We start from the raw sequence: 13,753 nt of genomic DNA, 5'->3' as shown, positions 1-13,753 counted from the left end.
TGTACTGAACAAGGCGATCATGGGTATCTGTATAGGCAACAATTTTCTACAGAGCAGCATCGTGTCTATAGTTTCGCCCGTGGTTCCGTCTCGTTGACGGGAGCCACTTCAACCATCATCTTCCCGGTATTCGCGCCGGCGTATAGATCCACGAGCGCTTTGGGAGCCGATTCCAGTCCACCAGTGAGGATGTGATCCTTGCGAGCAAGCTTGCCCTGGGCTAGCCAGGACGACAGTTCCTCGCGAGCGGCTGCATACTTTTCGGCGAAATCGAAAACTATAAAGCCTTTCATAGTGACACGTTGCGACTGAAAGATGATCAGTATCAAGCAGCATACATCAGAAGGGATACTCACAATCACATTCATATAGCTAGCTGGCCCCTTTGGCTTCGAGGTATTGTACTGACTGATAGCACCACACATAACAAAGCGCGAGAAGGGAGCAGCCCGGGCCAGACAAGCATCGAGGATTTCGCCGCCGACATTGTCAAAATAGACATTGATATAGTCCGGTGTTGCCGCTTTCAATTGCTTGCGCCAGTTAGGGGACTTATAGTTGATAGCCACATCAAAACCCAACTCCTTGACTAGAAAGTCGCACTTATCCTGAGTTCCAGCCAGACCAATAACGCGCTTGGCCCCTTTGATTTTAGCGATCTGTCCGGCCACCATACCAGTAGCCCCGGCGGCTCCAGACACCACGACAGTGTCTCCGGGACGAGGCTGTCCGATTTCAATCATCCCGAAGTATGCCGTCAATCCCGTCAAGCCAAGGACGGAGAGCACGTCGGTAGGTCGGCCACCCACCGGGATGGCAATCTTCTCTACATCGTCCTTTCCCAGCACAGCATACTCCTGCCAGCCGGTGTAGGCAGAAACCCAGTCACCGACTTGGAACTTGGAAGCAAGGTCCTTGCCTACAGCAACCACTCGAGACATGCTCACGCCACGCATGACAGCGCCGATCTTCACAGGTGCTATATATGAACGACTGGCAGAGAGCCACTGACGCATCGCCGGATCGAGCGAAAGGTAGTGCACTCGCACGAGCACCTTGTCGGCGGGAACATTGTCGGGTCGGGGGACGGTGCGGAGTCGAAAGGTGCCGGATGTGAGGGATGGATCGATGGCATCTGTAGGACGCTCGTGGAGGATGATCTGCTTGTTCGACATGATGATGGAAATGAATAAAAGGAGAAGAGAATAAGATTGAGACCGATTTTGATCCCAGAGGTTTTATAAAGGTCTAATGACAGCTGCTATATCCCAAAGCCGGTGGGGAATTCCCCTGTGCCGAGGTTCAATTCGGCCAATGATTCGTAAGCTTACTGCTCAGTAAGCAGGCATTATTACATCATCAACACCCCACACCTTCAATCCAACGACTATCGAGGTTCAGAAGTTTTTCTCTCGTTTTTCCAAACCGACTATGCAAAGCACCTCATCAGTGACAGATCCCCTCTCAATCCTCCCCCCAGAGCTGGTACTGCGCGTGTTGGAGTTTGCCACGCTCTCCACTGTCGCTTCTCTAACCGCGGTCTCCAAAGCCTGGCACCAATTCATCGACTTTATCCACCAAGACGCGATCTACTCGGTCCTCTCCGAAACCTCGCACCCTCCCGAAGCTACTTTTTCCCAGTTATTCGATGGTGTTCCGTCGTACAAGAGCCTATGCGAGCGCCAGACACTTCTTGCCCGCAACTGGGCAGCCCAGCAGCCGGTCAGCCGTGAGTGTATATTGCAAATTGGCAATGATCCAGTCTGGCGCTTCCGGGCTGACCTGAAGCGCCGCTTCATTATTTCTACCTCTCACGGCGGTGGCTTGAATGTGACCGACATCGATTCTGGTCAGCTGTTATGGCACCTGCCCTCGACTCTCGACACCGATAACGAGCATGCAGTGCGTCCGTACGCGCATCTCGAATACCAGGATGGGATGGTGGTCTTTGATCGTGAAGGGGATGCCGTGGAAGTATGGCAAACCGACGTAGAAGGCGCACCGCGCGGGGAGTTCCGCCGCATTGCTGTCTTGGATCATGATTGTCAGACAAGAGGGTTTCAACTCTCATACTGGACGCTGTGCGTGGTATCAACGCAGGGCCAGGGCTTTGTATACGATATGACCCAGCGGCCACCCAGTCTGACGACCCACCTCCAAATTGAAAATGACGCGGTTGGCCATTTAGATCAGAGTCATGATGCCGTGATCTACTCCATGGGGCCGCGAGGATATCATGTCTACAATAAGGCGTCTGGTGAATACCTGGGCGCATTGAATCCATCGCAAAGTACGGAAAAATACCATATACTCCCTCCAAAAGACGATTCTCGTTCAGCAACGGAGAGGCTCATCCACAGTCTCGCGGGAGACAACTCACTTGGCCCATATTCAGGTCTTGGACCACCTTCAACGGAGCACCTGTTGCCTATTAAGCTGGAAAAAGGCCCTCTGCCACCGCCGGATGATCCGGGGCATGTGCGGAACGGTGAAGACGAATGGGGTGCAGGTATGCTTGATGGCGACTTGTTTGTCGGCGTTTCTCGAGCTGGTCGAGTCTTTGTCTGTTCGAACTGGCGCAACGCAATCCAAAGCCAGGAGAGTTTGGCGTCTTGCAGTGCCATCATCGAGTGCGAGTCTGACGGGTCAACACATGACCTGGGCGGCTGGCTGTCGGTGCGCAACCACCGGCTGATGTTCGAGGTCCAAGAGCGGGTCTACGTTGTTGCGCTTGATGACAACAACCGTATCCAGGACATTGATCATCCGACCCGCGCATCGTATTCATTAATTACCTGCTCAACCCCGCAGCTGACTGTTCCCGTCAGTTACATGGCTTTGTTTGACGACGCCATAATGAGCATCTACACTGTAAGTCTTGGCCCCCTTGCATAGTACACAAACTTAACTATCCAGACACTCGGTCGCCGACAGCCCCCTCCAAACACCCCTGGGGTTGTTGATCCTGGTGACCAGGGGGGCCCCATGCGCATCTTTCCAACAAAAGCCATTCGCATCCTGAGTTTGGCGCCTGGTGGCTTTTCTGCTCGGAGCCAGACGTCCCAGGACCCTGATATGTGGGAGCGCGGTGTGGAATCTGCGGGTCCAAGTCATCAAGAGCGCTATGAGGCAGTGCGGACCCGGAGCCTGAGTCTCATTCAGTTGCTCAGCATGCTGAGAGAGGAAACCGGGGGAGCCGAGGATGGGCTGACCGATGAAGAGTGGGAGGATATGGACGAGGAAGGTGATCACCAGTAAGGCAGCCAACCTAGCCGGCTACTTTTCCCCACGGTATGAGAGCTTGCTTTTGTAGTTTTGCCGGCATCCGAGGTGCTGCACCAAGGAGTAAACATCCTTTTGTGAATTTTGAAGCGCGCTGGCGTGTCACATGTCTCGAAGCCGCTAAGAGTACCATCCAGATCTGACGGATAAGCAAAGACTGTCTCAAACTAACAAATTTAACTTGCTATATCGCAGCGGGTTGGTCGACATAGCCTCGTGCTATGTCTGGCAGTCAAGCCAAGTACGCTGCATCTCTTTTCTGTACTGTAGCGCGTCATATTACACTAGAAGATCCCTAGTCACCGTCCATAGTACATTGTGCTGTAACTCGACCAGCTGTATGGTGTCTATCAGAAACCCCTTGATTCTCGACCCCGACTGTGGTTAGACCGTTCCCGACATCCGCCTGGAGAGACCTGGGTTACCATGCTCCTCCATGTGTATATGAGCTATCGTCTAAGAGAAGTCATCAGCAGCTGATGCGCTGTGCCGCTGAAATGTTGCCAAAGACGATGCCTGGCGATGCTCGGACAATGCCCGTGACCCAGGCAGTCGGCCGGGGCAGAATAACAAATGATATCATTAGCGATAGCTCTAGAGAACACCACAATCAATTATACTTCATACATCGATCAAACCTTGCTCATTGCAACATGAGAGCTCTGACCTCTTCATACTCTTTTGGAAGTTTACAAGAGCAGCACGACGCATGCACTGAGGGTTCCTAGATCCACCCTAAGTGAGGCGCTTCAGCTGGGAGCACGGGGCTGAGCCTCACAGCCTAGGGACACCATAAATTTGTCATGTTGCTTAACCTAGTGGACGTGAAAGACCTCATACTCGTCTAAGAAGGCACTAAAGGTCTCTCAATAGGCTGAGGGGTTGTGTCAGCTAGGAGACCTCTCCTTATTAATCAAACATACTGCAGCTCGATCGACCTTCGATTCTCGGTGATAGACCTATAGAGATCAGAATAAGAACCATAATAACTATGAACATCTATGCAGACTGTAGATATGATATTAAGACCTTCAATATCAATGATCTCGTTGCAGACTGGTCACATGACCAACTCCGGCGTCAAGTAACCACCTCGATAGTCCACACATCTCTATCCATTGACAGAATGGCTGACGAGAGAATTCGCTTCCCGAGCGTCGCCGAGATTGAAGAATCAACCAATATTCTCACGACCCAGTAGATCAGTAAAGGTCATCCGAGTAAGAGAGCGCTTCGCGGTCAAAGTGGGCACCTCCATCGCGCCGCTAGAGGCAGAGAATATGAAGTTCGTAGCTGCAACAGCAACGTCCCGATCCCAAAGATCTATGATCATTTTGTCGATCCCGAGACCCAGAAACGATGCATTATCATGGATTATAACCCGGTACTGATTTGCAGTAATTAGCGCCGTTTCTTCCTGAAGACCAGAAGAAGACAGTCAGCAAACGTATCAGAGAGGCACTGGACTGATTGACCCTTTCAGAAACAAATAACTGGCTTAGTCTGGCTAGCTCCTCACGTGCATTGCCCCTCTTGCGCCCATCAAGCTACTGCAGCTGTGAGACAGCTATCACTCGGTCAAGATAACCTTTAAGATGTCTCCAGACGCAATTTAGGACCATCATGGCTTCAGTCCTTGTATTCGAGGGCGCCGTCATCCACTCTACGGATCCTGAGCACCTTGAGATCCTCAACAATGCTACCCTTGTCGTCACTGACGGCCGCATTACAGCCTTCAGCAAGTCTTCTGAAACCCACGATGCGATTCCTCGAAACGCCCAGATTTACCGCCTGCCACCGGGAGACTTCGTCATTCCCGGCTTCGTCGATACGCACAACCATGCTCCTCAATGGCCAATGCGTGGTCTCGGCCAGGGCCTCCACATCCTGGACTGGCTCAATGAAATCACCTTTCCCGTCGAGGCGCGTTTTGCCGACCCCGCCTACGCTGCGATGATGTATGAACACACTGTCGACGACTTCCTCCGCCAGGGCATCACGACTGCTTCATATTACAGTTCTCGGCATGCCGAGGGGACCAAGATTCTAGCTGATATCTGTCATAAGAAAGGCCAGCGTGCATTTGTCGGTAAATGCAACATGGACCGGAACGCGCCAGACTATATATGCGAAAAAAGCGCGTCGGAATCGCTACGGGAAACGGAAGACTGCATCCAGCACATAAGGGGTCTGCCCGGATGCGCCGATGCTGACGGTGCTCTGGTCAAGCCAGTGGTTACGCCGAGGTTTGCTATTTCCTGCTCGCCGGAGCTTCTCCAGGGTCTTGGCGACATAGTGAAGCGCGATAGTACTCTGGCGGTCCAGACTCATTTCAATGAGGCTCAGCAGGAGATTGATGCCACGACTGAGCTTTTCCCTCAGTTCAATGGTCGCGAATCCGATCTGTACGAAAGCTATGGGCTGTTGACCTCGAGGTCGATCCTTGCGCACTGCACAATTATGACCGATTACGAAAAAGAGAGGATCTCTTCGTTACAGTGCGGCGTGGCACACTGTCCGATCGCCAACATGACTGTAGGCGGAGGCTTCATGGTAGCGCCCGTGCGAGACTTCCTGCGTCGTGGGATCAAGGTCGGCCTAGGAACAGACAGCGGCGGCGGTTGGGCATCGCAGATGCTGGCCGTTATTAGGCAAGCGATGATCGCCTCGAATGCGCGCGAGGTGTCAGAAGGTATGGACAAGGCACTGGCATTCGAAGAGGCGTTCTATCTAGCCACGTTGGGTGGTGCAAGAGTCCTCTGTTTGGATGACCGGATTGGCAACTTCCAGGTTGGCAAGGAGTTTGACGCCGTCTGGGTGACTACGACGACTGGCTTGAAGTCGGCCATGACTCCAAGAGAGGAGGGGGATTCGCTCAGGAGGCTGTTTGAGAAGTACATCATGACCGGCGACGATCGGAACGTAGCACATGTGTTTGTGAAAGGCAGACGAGTGGCGGGGAGTAGATGAATGCCATTTAAAAGAGGTACCTGGACAGGTCCTTATGGTCAGACATTTCTATATAGATAGAATTATTTTATTGACAGGGATTATATGCTCTAGGTTACTTCTTGCAAACGAAGACCTATTTAATGGAATCGTGGAGTCTGCCAAATAGTCAATTACAGTGCAGTAAGCATGCTGGCGATACCGGAGTCAGCTGGTTGTCCTATCTCTGTTGTCGGTGTCATTGTTGGCCCCCCCTCTAACACACCACAGCTCCTGCTCAGCCCAACTAGATTCCAATCTATGATTTCGCAGCAGAATGTTCTCGACCCTTCCATCCGGTCAATGCAAGAAAGGCTCATCGTCATCCTCAACTTCTCCAAGCGCAACCACCCCGCGATTCAAGCGCCATCAAGTCGCACGCGCCTGCGACTGGTGTCGTCTCTATCGCATCAAATGCGACAGCGATCTGCCTTTTCAGAACTGTCAGAACAGAGGAGGGAGCTGCACAAAGCGCAATGGGCTAAAGAGAGCCGTCGCAACGCAGACGCTGCCGCAGGCTTTGAGGTAGTTCGTTCCTGTCCTGCACCCTTCAGCCGTTAGACTAACTGGAGTAGGGAAGTCGAGCGACTGTAGCAAAAGGTCCACGATCTCGAACACCAGCTCAAATATGCGACCAAGAATTTAGTACCTCGCAAAAATGATCGATCGGTCTCGAGTGGGATAAATAGGAGAGGCTGGGATGGGATTCAGACGTGCACCGCGCACTCGGCCCAGACCCAATGGTACGGGCCCGCGTCCTCGTTTTACTTCATCGGTCGTATGAACGCATACCTTTCTTCTGCTCTTCAACAACCCCAGGATGATCATACGTTGCAGCCGGCCTCGCTGAAGTCGAAACACCTTGCCGGAGAGGGCTCTACTGCAGGTGGACATGGAAGCGCGGAGACATACCTCGACCGATCCAAGAGGATTTTTTTCTGGATATGTTCTGGCATTCGTACCACCCAACCTATCAAATTTTGGATGAGGCCGAGTTTCGCGAGCATTACAAGTCTCTGTGGGTAGATTCAGCCACGACGCGGGCCCCTTCTGCCTTGGTTGACATCGTCCTTGCGCTGTGCATGCAGTTCGGCGTTGCCATTACACCCGGCAACAGACCGGGCTTCGGCAGCAGTATTAAAGGCGCCAGTGCCGCTGGTCGATAGTACTACCGTCGCTCACAAACCCTCCTCATGTTTGAACTGGAGACTCCGTCTATCAGCACTCTCCAGTGTCACATCTTCGCCGCTGTTTACCTCTGCAATGCCTCATTCCAGAACATGGCGCATACCACGCTGACTATTGCTGTGCGTACGGCCCAAATTCTCGGTCTTCATCTCGACCCACCCGCTGACCTGCCGCGACCACAGAGGGAACTGCGTAGATGCATCTGGTGGACTCTCTACGTGGTTGAAACCAAGACTTGCATGAAACTTGGCCGACCATCATCCGTGTCCGAGGTGACAGAGGCCTGTCAGCTCCCTGCTGATGACCATGAGCTTGCTCGGCAGTCACTGTCGAATATTGCGGCTCGTGGGGACAAAGTGACCTGGTTTACCTACTGCTGCCTAGTCACAACTTTGGTGCTGGCGGCGCATACTGTCCACTCCAGGTACTGGGACAAATGTGCCGACCTTCTGGCGGCGAATGGAGCAAGAAGTTTGTACACAGACGCCGCCTCTCTCAAACAGGCGGCAGAATTTTTTGCGTTGCAAATGGGCGTCATCACAGAATGGTTAGAGACTGTCCCTGATGCTATGAAGACAGGACGCAGAGGGGCGGGTGAACCTTTTTCGACAGACGGCTCTAAGTTAGACCCAGAACGCTATGCTACACCATGGTTGCAGCGCCAACGGCTTCTGCTGGAGCATCTCTACCATAACATGGTCATGAATATCTACCGATCCTTTATCAGTTTTCCTTCTCCGTCATGTCCGCCACCTAATGGCGTTGTCCAAAAACATGCAGTCTCCTGTGCGAAGCATGCGGCTACCATCACCCATGTCCTCTGCGAGACGTTGGCTACTAATGACTTCCTCAAAGGCTGGTACGAGGCCTATCAGTGGCAATGGAACGCGATCCTTCTTTTATGGGTTTCGTGCTGGCTTATCCCACTCACTCAGAGAGTGCGGGCGCCCGCGCAGCATTCGACACGGCGATAACTGTGTTTGAAGTGTTTGGTGAGTACTTTGCTGTTGCAAAGAGGGTTGCCGAAGTCACTAGGAGGCTTGTCGCTCAAGCTGACATTCTCAGTAGCCGCCTGGGCGTGGAGCCTTTGCCAATCGAGATGAATGGCATCCTAGGCCTGGCCATAATCAATGCGGTTGGGCGGCCAGATGGTTCCCCAACCATGTTCCAGAGCACGCTGCCTGGTGCGGTGGGCCTAGCCTACGATGTCGATTCATTCTACAGCTTCGAACCTCTGTACGCAGGTTCGGCAATCATGGCAGACGCGTGGAGTTTTTGCTACCAGTAACTTGCACTTGTTCTCAATTGAGCCGCCTGTCTAAGCCTAACTACACTTCTTCGTTACCGTGTCCGTAATGTTGAATCATTCCATCGTAATGACAGCCCGGAACCTGACTGTCCTCTTCAACATTGATCCTGTGATCGCGGAAGTTAGTATTCGAATCAGTATCTCCCAAGAACTGTGAATGAAGCTTACCGAATGCCTCGTTTGCTTTGGCTAGAGGGAACTCTTCCACCAGACAGTCGATCCTTGCAGCTCCGTAAAGGCAATCGCCTCTTTTGAGTCTGCGGCGTGGCCGCATGGCCAGAACTGAACCGAAGCGCCGTATTTAAGCTAAGCGTTTGTTAGCGGAGTTGCTTCCGGTATAGGAAGAATTGCAACTTGCCATGGTTACCGTATCTATGGGCAATTCACCCGGCACTGCGACCCATGATCAGCATATTTAAACCCTATGTGGGAGGGAGGAGCAGGAGATGACTTACCAGATAGAATCAACGACTTTCCAAGGACTCCCAAACCCTCCAAGAGCGGCTTCATCACCTCCGCCGAGGGGGCTGTGGTAACAATTAAGGATGCGCCGCCCAACTCGCGCAGCGCCAATCCGACATCATTCACCTTGCTGGAGTCAATATACTCATGAGCACCTAGCTCTCTAGCAAATCCCTCCTTGTCGCTCCCCGTGAGATAGCAACCAACCGGAAGCCCATCTTATTCGTGTACTGAATGGCGAGGTGGCCTAGTCCGCCAAGACCTTGAATTGCTACGGTTTCGCCGACGGGGACTTTCATGTGGTGAATTGAGTTAGAGACCGAGACACCGGCGCAGGGGATAGGCACGTATTTGGCGGCTGAGAGATGCGCTGGAACACGGACAGCGGCTTCTGGGTTTAGGAGGCAATACTCTGCGTCTGTGATGCTCAGCGGTTGCATAGAAGCTGAATTGAAGTGGGAAAACATACAACCACCATCCTTCGTCACGCCGTTGATGACCTGCGAGTCGCACATCTGATACCAGTCCTTGCGGCAAGCTTTGCATGACCCTTTTCTCTAGTCTGCCAAAAACATACCTACCCAATGAGTAACAAAAGCCAACTCGAAACGGGAAATCAACATACCGTCATGTCAACCATGCCATGCGCCTCCAATGCGGTCTCCAATTGCCCAGCCCGACACTCTGTCGCCTACGTCTGCTACTCGGCCAACAATCTCATGGCCAGGCGCGATGGGACTAGAATGCGGCAGTATGCTTTAGTGTTCGCCTTTGCAGGAGGAGTAAAGAAGGAGGAAACATACAAGCCCCCACCCATCACGTTGTTCTGCGCGAAGACATCTGAGAAGCAAACACCGCATGCTTCCACCTTGACGAGGATCTCGTTGGGGCCCGGTGCCATGAGAGGGCCTTCTTCAATCACCAGTGACTGGCCGGCGGCCTTGGAGACGGCTTGCTTGTCGGCTTGAGGTGTTGCCATTGTAAAGAAATTTTGGTCCTCTAGATATCGCTTCGAGGAAAACGAAGTGCTGAGCTGACAACGAGATTGGCAGAGGAGTAGTGCCTGCTTATATAGCCAGCCCGGTAAACTCGGACAATGCGGAGCGTATGACGGACCCTATTGGTATCGGAGTTATCGTATCTAATGTGTCACCCATCGATGCTAATGTGCTTTTCCTATGATATTGAGTGGCCAAAAGGAGTTATCGGAGTTGACCGATTGGGAACGTCAGGTACTGCGCGCACGACTGATTGGATAAGTGGCCAAGTGCCAATGCGTTCAATCTACCAGTGAGCTTTTTTGTTTTGGGAATGGAAAAGCTAGAGTTACTACATGTGGTGCAAATGTGATGTGGCTTAAGAACAAAACAGCGTCACCGTGCATCGAATGTACATCGTAGCCCTAATATCAATTCTGAGGAAGTGAAGGCGCACACCCTGGGTATGTTTCACTTCTTGGCCCAGTTTTCCAACTTACTCTCCATTATGGTAATAAGAATCTGTCGATTGACTATGCAGACATTCAGGTTCGTGATCCGCAGTGCCCTGCCTAACGTGACAAACCTATCTCGTATCAAGAACATGAACAGACCGTCCACAGCACCTGGCGGTATTAACCATAACCTATACTCCTCAAATCGTCTGTTCTACGGTATCTATACGCCTCTCCCGCACCCACAGCGTCATCCCTCGCAAAGCTCATTTCCCATCCCTACAAGATGGGAGACGTGGCACCAAAAGGACGAGGTCGAGATAGAAGGCCGAACCACGGTGATATGCTCGACCATGAGGTTACCAGAGACTCAGTGGATAAATTTTAGACTATCATAATTCACTGAAAACATTAGGCGACGAGGTATACCTGTCAATAATTGTGGTAGTATGGTGAGGTCACTGAGGTCGGAGTTGCCGGAGTTTGCCAAAGGAGTAATAGAAGGAACTCCGGTTTGGCGGACTCCAGACCCTGGGGATCAACAGCTAATGAATCCAGCTTATTCTACAGTCTATGCTGTGAATAGATCTACATACCTTTCTCACCATATTGAGTGCAGATACGCTCGTGAGGCTTGCGTTTCATGGGAAATAGGGTCAAGTATGTGCTGAATATAGCGGGTTCTATAATGCTCGACTCCCTCGTCTGGCTTGGTACTGGCAGTAAAACCTTGCTCACATGCTCCGAGCACAGTTGCTGCAGGTCAAGATCCATGCGAGGAAGAGCGTTGCCGAGGACGAGATTTCAAATGCTGCAGCGGAAAAAGAACGCACATTCTGGTTGACATGGCGTGCGTGCTCATGGGGATTACTCTGGCACTCCCACACCTAGCCAATCTATCCTGGCGTAATCGCACCTACGGCCTCAACGTTGCCCCGTCCAGGGTTTCTCTTAGGCCCTCTGCACCTAGAGGCTCGAAGTTTGGATGGATGAAGCAACCATGTATCATACAATACCGGCCGAGAACCGACGGTGGTCTAATTATTGTTCTGGCAAGGAAGTACACTTAGAATTGTCTGTCGATCTAGATTACGGCGGCTAGGCATGTCAATTCGATGTCATGCGGCGGAGGAATAGAGACGCGAGCGTGAGGAGGAAGCATTGGAAGAAGGGAGGTGGGAGCGGAAGCGTCAGCAAATACTTAAGCTAGGCGTGTAGAATCTACATCTATAATGAGCTATGATGCTTGTAGTTGCTGCAAGTGAGATGAGAGGATGGACTTCATTGCTGGCATCATTATAGGGAGGAAAATGCCGGGTTTGGTGCAGCCTTCCAGAGTATGGCCTCTGTCTCTCCGCCAGCAGTCAACGATTGATGGCTATTGGATTGCATGCGTGTCATTGTTGTCTCTTACACCCATCGAATGCATTGCCATGGACCCCTTGGGCGGAATAATTGGGTTGTGTAGGTCTGTCTGTCTGCTGGTCTCCCGATGTACTGCCGCTTTCCACCTGTATCAGAGATAACCAGGATCTGGCGATTGCGTGTCAAGAATATCACACTACAGTGCAACATGGATACTTACTAAGAAGAGGAGAGGGGTTTGTCTTGCTGCCTATGTGTTCCGTCCCAACAAATTTACTTATCCAAGCCTTTATACCAGCAGTGTGCGTTCTGTTTCCGACGCGCTTTAGCTGATGATATAACCAACTGTTCCATTTCGCATACCAGTAGCCCTCTTAGAAATCTCTGATACAGTTCCAGCTGCATGGCTCAGTTGGGACTGGTGCATAAACTTCAGCCGTGAGAAGGTGCTTAGAGCACGATCCCTAATGCACAAGACATCAACATTAACATCATATATGGCAACACAAATTCCACTACTCCTCAGACCCCTGAGATTCGTCTACCTCAGTTGTAGAAGCCTTGCTCTTAAAAATCACCGGGTCCGCTCTCTTTCTATTCACCTGCAGCTGGAAGACATCCAACCGCTGGTACCCACCCACAACATCATGATACTGCTTCCCTTCGACACACCTATCCAGCTCAAAGTCCGCATAGATAATCCCCTCCTCGTCTTGAAGAAACTCTCTCTTTTCTTTCTTTCCGTCTTCCGAAAAGACAAACGCCGGATGCACCGCTCCCGTGGGATCAAGGAACATCGACGCTCCCCGCGACGAATTCTGCAACACATGCTTTACGGCCTGAGGCGCACTTGCGCCCTCAGCGATCATCTTGACTGCGGCGCTATCGGTGTCGGGAGCCAGAAACCCCGCACAGAGTACGCCGAAACATTTCGCCTCGAAGCAGTGCGCAGCGGCGCGCGTACGATTTGCCGCGACGTTGTCGTAGTTGGCACCCCCTGAATCAGTCGGGGCTCTCGTCGGCCAGATCGCAGGCCACGTCGAGATATGGATCTGCTCTGCCTGCGCCATGAGCGTATATCGCGCGAGGGGATTCGTATTCTCGCCGCAGATCAGGTTGCCGATGTTCCCGTGCGCCGTCTTTGAGACGCGCAGACCGTGCCCATCGCCGGCCGCCCAGGTGAGTTTCTCGAAGAAGGTCGGCATCAGTTTCCGGTGATGGTTGAGGACAGCCCCGTTGGTATCTATCAACAGATTGGAGTTGTACAGAGTCGCAGTGCTGAAGCGAGATTTTTCGGAAATGCCAATACTGACGATCGTGTTGGTTTCTCTGGCTGCGGTACGGATGGCGGCGATTTCGTTGCCGTCAGCGAAGACTGATTCAGCCACCATCCGTTGGAAGAGCTCGTGATTATCTGTGGGTGGACGCAGGGCGCTCCAGATAGGAAATGCGGGAATGAACGTCTCGGGGAAGACGATGATCTGGGCCTTGTTGCGAGCAGCAGCGTGGATGAGCGAGACGGTCTTGGACGTTGTTTTAGACGCCGAGAGGAAGATAGGGGAGGCATGACAGGCAGCAATGCGGACAGCCATGATGGAGGATAAACGATTAATGAATAAAAAGACTGGTGTTGGATCAAGAGGAATGCAGATCAAGAGGGGGAGGATGCATATTATATAGCTGTAAGTTTGCCGCGGAGCGGGAACATGCCGCATTTGCCGCAGCAG

The 13,753-nt window shown here is 52.1% G+C and overlaps 5 protein-coding genes and 1 pseudogene across 6 annotated transcripts, besides 1 other annotated feature; 3 read left to right on the top strand and 3 right to left on the bottom strand.

Moving 5' to 3' along the window:
• Positions 1-13,753: part of a sequence feature (contig 1.113 1..316066(1)) that runs on past both edges of the window.
• Positions 7-1,175, bottom strand: ANIA_06817 (NADP-dependent oxidoreductase; the record flags this gene model as incomplete). The annotated part of the gene is made up of 2 exons (XM_659329.2): positions 7-308; positions 357-1,175. The coding sequence occupies 2 exons, from the start codon at positions 1,173-1,175 to the stop codon at positions 66-68; spliced, it is 1,062 nt and encodes a 353-aa protein (XP_664421.1). The 3' UTR covers positions 7-65.
• Positions 1,432-3,307, top strand: ANIA_06816 (protein fbx2; the record flags this gene model as incomplete). The annotated part of the gene is made up of 1 exon (XM_050611121.1): positions 1,432-3,307. One exon carries the CDS (start codon positions 1,432-1,434, stop codon positions 2,893-2,895), a length of 1,464 nt encoding a protein of 487 aa, XP_050467176.1. The 3' UTR covers positions 2,896-3,307.
• Positions 4,874-6,252, top strand: ANIA_06815 (putative guanine deaminase; the record flags this gene model as incomplete). The annotated part of the gene is made up of 1 exon (XM_659327.2): positions 4,874-6,252. The coding sequence occupies exon 1, from the start codon at positions 4,906-4,908 to the stop codon at positions 6,250-6,252; it is 1,347 nt and encodes a 448-aa protein (XP_664419.1). The 5' UTR covers positions 4,874-4,905.
• Positions 6,548-8,432, top strand: ANIA_06814 (annotated as a pseudogene). Its single transcript has one exon. A coding segment is annotated over exon 1 (1,885 nt).
• ANIA_06813 (uncharacterized protein) lies at positions 8,787-10,208 on the bottom strand (the record flags this gene model as incomplete). The annotated part of the gene is made up of 7 exons (XM_659325.1): positions 8,787-8,874; positions 8,936-9,073; positions 9,223-9,294; positions 9,437-9,647; positions 9,699-9,786; positions 9,925-9,967; positions 10,033-10,208. The coding sequence occupies 7 exons, from the start codon at positions 10,206-10,208 to the stop codon at positions 8,787-8,789; spliced, it is 816 nt and encodes a 271-aa protein (XP_664417.1).
• ANIA_06812 (carbon-nitrogen hydrolase family protein) lies at positions 12,352-13,618 on the bottom strand (the record flags this gene model as incomplete). Its single annotated transcript, XM_659324.1, has 2 exons — positions 12,352-12,490; positions 12,699-13,618. 2 exons carry the CDS (start codon positions 13,616-13,618, stop codon positions 12,352-12,354), a joined length of 1,059 nt encoding a protein of 352 aa, XP_664416.1.

Source organism: Aspergillus nidulans, chromosome I (genome assembly GCF_000011425.1).
Source record: "Aspergillus nidulans FGSC A4 chromosome I".
Classification (NCBI taxonomy): domain Eukaryota; kingdom Fungi; phylum Ascomycota; class Eurotiomycetes; order Eurotiales; family Aspergillaceae; genus Aspergillus; species Aspergillus nidulans.
Note: the sequence above shows the minus strand (reverse complement) of the source record. Positions and strands in the feature narration are given on the sequence as shown.